The 4,834-nt window shown below is 37.0% G+C and overlaps 1 protein-coding gene across 1 annotated transcript; it reads left to right on the top strand.

Moving 5' to 3' along the window:
- Positions 1–65: 65 nt before the first annotated feature.
- Positions 66–4,483, top strand: LOC113672285 (protein ABHD13). The gene is made up of 5 exons (XM_027188564.2): positions 66–895; positions 1,558–1,805; positions 2,839–2,943; positions 3,124–3,231; positions 3,870–4,483. The coding sequence occupies exons 1-5, from the start codon at positions 355–357 to the stop codon at positions 3,990–3,992; spliced, it is 1,125 nt and encodes a 374-aa protein (XP_027044365.2). The 5' UTR covers positions 66–354; the 3' UTR covers positions 3,993–4,483.
- Positions 4,484–4,834: the final 351 nt, after the last annotated feature.

Raw genomic sequence — 4,834 nt, 5'->3', positions numbered from 1 at the left:
TTGGTAACCTGGTGATCTCGCCTAGTGTCCAATCTTTCTCGTAGTACACAATGTGTCCTGGGTTCAGTAGACGAGCGAAAAAACATGGCGACTTCGGGGAGTCCTTCATTTTCGGGAAGTGTCCAAAGTTTTTCTTTTTCTTAACTTGAATGATCCGCAAACAGCAAGATAAACCATGATCAAGTATTTTGTGTGTATGGCTGAGGAAATTTTACGCATCATCTTGCCTAAAACTCACCCGTTTTCCACATAAAAATTAATTTGTGTGGCTAGGATTTTGTGTGAAGTTTGCATATTTATTTGTTGTTATTGAAACTGATAAGGCCACGTTTCAAAGTTGAAAGCATATTCCTGATGTCTGAAGCTGATTCAACGATGCCAAGAACTAAGAAATCTATTGAACACACTGGATTTAAAACGATCGAGAGCATTGGCAAACTTGTTCTGCATCTCATTCTTCGGTTTTGGAGAGCGTGCAGTGCGGCTATGTTAACTCTTCTTCTTCTTTATTGGTTATACGGAGGAGTTGTTAGCTTTTTGCTGTTAACAGCAGCAGTGTTTGGTGCCTTATACCATTATCAAGACACTTTGCTTTACTTCCCGGAACAACCTGTCACAGCAAGAGTGTACGTTCAGAACCCCGCTATTCTGGGTTTACCATTCGAGAATTTGTTCATCAAGACGCAAGATGGCGTGAATATTAATGCTATATTTATAAAACAACCGCCTCAGTTTCAGAGCTCTGTTCCAACCGTGTTGTTTTTTCATGGAAATGCGGGAAATGTTGGCCACAGATTAATTAACGCAAAGAGCTGGCATAATTACTGTGGTTGTAATGTGATGTTGGTGGAATACAGAGGGTATGGAAAAAGTGAAGGCTCTCCCAGTGAATATGGTAAGGGAGTTGATAATGTGTATCCACCACCATTTAGAGTTTCTAAAGCTGATGTTTAGCCCTCTGCTCTGATGAAGGCCTTATGCTGAAGATACCGCCTTTAGAAACTCTTTACAGTGGCTAATACAATATCAACAAATTAAAAAAAAACCCAAACATTTCATAGTACCCCCACTGATGCCACACTACAGTTTCTTTAGAATCCTACTCCATTTAACCTTTTACACCTTAATATCAGTATCCATATTCTCTCAATACTCTTCACACATTCCCTCTGCAGCACCAAGGAGAATTACTTCTTTTTTTAAGTTGTAGTTTCATGAGACACGTGTGTGTATTTCCTTTGATGGGTTGATTTTCCATGTGTGAATTTTTTTATACCTAATAAGTTACTGTTTTACAAGCACAAGTGATCTTTAACCCCTTCACTTGCAGATCTCATCAGTAATTCTCCTTACTGTCCTCCATACAATTCTACTTGTGTTACTTCAGAGAATTTGCTATTGGGTCAGCAAATAATCCCCTTAATTGATGTTCATCGATATTCTCATTTCTTGTCTGCTTAATATTGTAATGATGTTGTAAGGAGAAATTCTGCCTTGATCACTCATGGAAGCTAATTAAAGGGTTAAATGCAGTATGTAATTCTTTTTTCATCGCAGGGTTTGAGTTGGATTCAGAAGCTGCCTTTTCTTATCTGTTGTCACGGACTGATATAGACACAAATAAGATTGTCATATTTGGACGTTCACTGGGTGGGGCTGTGGCTATTGCTCTAGCGTCAAATGAACTTTATTTGGACAAAGCATTTGCTTTGATTGTGGAGAACACTTTTACAAGTATTCCAGGCATGGCAAATCAACTTGTTAATGGCCTTGGTAAACTACCTTACTTCTGTTTTAGAAACAAGGTAACTTAAAAAATGGTTTTTAGCCAAGGAGTAACAACCTTTGTTATGAAGTTTTATATGAAATAATTCATATTTGTACTGCGGTTGTAGATGAAAGTGAAATGTGATCATCGCAGTAAATTTTCCAATTTTTCCGATTTTTTTTCAGGCTTCTTCTTTCCAATTGCTTAAATTGGAAAATTTACTGCGATGATCACATTTCACTTTCATCTACAACCGCAGTACAAATATGAATTATTTCATATAAAACTTCACGTCATTTCACTGCACGGGAAGATATGAACTCAATAAATTGACCTCGCTCCCAATGTGTGGCTTCATAGCTCAGTTGGTAGAGCATCGCACCGGTATCGCGGAGGTCACGGGTTCGAATCCCGTTGAAGCCCTGATTTTTTTTTTTTTTTTTTTTTCAGGCTTCTTCTTTCCAATTGCTTAAATTGGAAAATTTACTGCGATGATCACATTTCACTTTCAACCTTTGTTATATCTCTTAGTTAGAATGTGTGCTATGATTGGTCAACTGAGCAGGCTGTATTTCACTGTATGCCTTATTAACCCTTTAATTCCCAAGATCTGATTATTAATTCTCCCTTCTAGCTGCCACACATTTCCCTGTAAATTAGTTACAAGAATTTGGTGTTTGATCAGGGTAACAACTTCTCCCCGATAAGTTTGAATATTCTTATAACCTGTTTTGCTGGGAAATGTTTGGAAATTATAGGGAGAAGTTACATGTTAATCACTTCTGGGATTTAAAGGGTTAAAGTCTTTTTGAACTGAAATCTTACCCCTTTATTTGAACCCAGAGACATAATAAATATATTACCAAACTCGTGTTCTCAGTTTCTACCTAATTTTTTCCCTCAGATTTATAGCCCAGGCACTTCATGCATGGTCTTTAGCTCTGAACAAGGGCCTATGCTTGAAATGTTAACCAAACTGAATTGTTGTGCAATAACCCTATAGATAAAGCACCAGAATTTCCTTCAACGTTTATTTAATTTTTAAACTGTTTGAAATTTATGCCTTACAGTTTGATTCCTTGAAGAAGATCCGTAAGTCAAAAGTTCCAACCCTTTTTCTGTCTGGATTGGCTGATCAACTTATCCCTCCAAGAATGATGACAAGCCTTTACAAGGTTTGTTTTGATCAACCATGATCTTCTCTTCACAGTACCAGCAACAGTCTTTGTCATAAAATTGCAAGAAAGTCCAACATGTTTCTAAAAGTCTACGGGACACACAAAAGAGTTGTGATTTTTGTAGCTTTTTTGAAGTGGAATTAGATGTCAACTAAACATTTTGTTATACTTTAACAGACATCAGGATCCTGTCTTAAGAAAATGGAATGCTTTGATCGTGGAACACACAATGAAACATGGCAGTGTTATGGGTACTTTGATGGAATTGCAAGATTCTTATGTGAGGTACTTGCTTGCAGACAATTACCATAACACAATCTTATTTTTTAGCTGACACGCTTTTCAATATAAGTTGGAAGAGAACCCACATCAAAGGATGCAAATGGAATAGAATGATTTTGCTCAAGACTGGCTGTTCTTGTTCCTCTGTTTAGGTGGTGATTTGCTTGCATGGTGCTTTGCTGATCCAGCAGTGCGCAATATGCATAGCACATTATTTACTGGGTGGAAGGTCAATACGGGACTAACATTTTTGTTTGCACCAACTTCTCATACATGTGTCATGTCAATTATTGCACTGCCTCTCTCTGGAACTGACAAAACTACCATGGGTATGGGGGTGTGGCAATAAAATCTCCTCTCATGTGAGGGATGGGGGCTCAATAATTTAGCCCCTCTCTAGTACCGTGAGTGAAAATGTCAGAGACAACTCAGGGATTCACAAAAAGGGCAGGAAGGGTGGGTTAGGTAGTTCTTATTTCATGATAGGAATTATTTTTTACCTAATGTTATGGTTTTATGTGATTGATTAGTTTTCAAATAATCCAGCTAAGAAGTGGATTGGGCACACCTATTTCTACTTTTGATTAAGTTTTAATAATTTTTGTCGCACGCACTGAACATTTCTTTTTAAATTCATTCAGGTCCATCAAGCTAGGGAAGCTGGTGTGATTGGACCACCAATTTTAAATGAGAACTCCAATGGCCTTGGAGGCTCCTCCACCTCAGCTGTTCTCAATGTACACAGCCATACTGAAGACATTTAAATCAAAATAATTATGAAGAAAATACTTTGGTTGTATGAAATATACAGGTAAAAGAAAACACCAGCCATAGATTAAGGTAGTTTGAGACACAAATTAATTTTGTGTTCAAATAAAATTGGATGGAGGGTTTGAATTAGCTTGAATTGGTAGTTTAACAAGGGAAAGTCTTGATTAAAAATTATGTAATTGGTTGAACATGAAGAGCTGTCAGATTGGTTTTGCATATAACATGGCCAATGGGTGAATCATGGAAGTGTCAGTGGAGTCCAAGATTCTCCACATGATATGACTTCCATCTCTTGGAATTTGTGTTATTTTTACCTTTGTCTCTGCATGTAGACCTAAGATAGGCCTTGTTATTCTTTTTCCTCCAATACCTCAGAGGAATTGTTGAAAAAAGGCAAGAATTTTACAATCTTGCCATTCAACTTTTCTCCCTGGGTATGAGTCAAAGCAATAAAGAAATACAGGGAATGTGTCCTAGAACTTAAGGTTGAAACTTTTTTGTAGTATACTAGCAATTCTAGACAAGATCATTGTACTTAGATACCAACACATTTTTAGTTCTGGCAAACCAAAGGCTTCACTTAAATGGATTGAATCACAGTTGAAACAAAAGTGAAACATGAGAGAAGTGTGCCCCCTTAACGAAATTTGGCCACTTATTTTAATGCTATGTGTTAAAACAAAAAGGAAAAAGTACTCACGAGGACTTTTGAAAAGCTCTGATTTGTCTGTCAGAGTTGTACACAAAAAATTTAACCAAAACCAACTGAATTGCATCATGAAATCAGTCTTGAACTCTTCATAAATTCAAAGAGAAAAATAAAAAAAGAAAAAGT

This window comes from Pocillopora damicornis, chromosome 1 (assembly GCF_964200805.1).
Source record: "Pocillopora damicornis chromosome 1, jaPocDami1.2, whole genome shotgun sequence".
In the NCBI taxonomy this organism is placed as follows: domain Eukaryota; kingdom Metazoa; phylum Cnidaria; class Anthozoa; order Scleractinia; family Pocilloporidae; genus Pocillopora; species Pocillopora damicornis.
Note: the sequence above shows the minus strand (reverse complement) of the source record. Positions and strands in the feature narration are given on the sequence as shown.

Excerpts from the sequence above, each read along its gene's own strand:
- LOC113672285 (XM_027188564.2), top strand. The coding sequence starts at position 355 with ATGTCTGAAGCTGATTCAACGATGCCAAGAACTAAGAAATCTATTGAA. Across the intron at positions 896-1,557 it reads AGGCTCTCCCAGTGAATATG|GGTTTGAGTTGGATTCAGAA; the intron begins GTAAGGGAGTTG and ends TTTTCATCGCAG. Across the intron at positions 2,944-3,123 it reads TGATGACAAGCCTTTACAAG|ACATCAGGATCCTGTCTTAA; the intron begins GTTTGTTTTGAT and ends ATACTTTAACAG.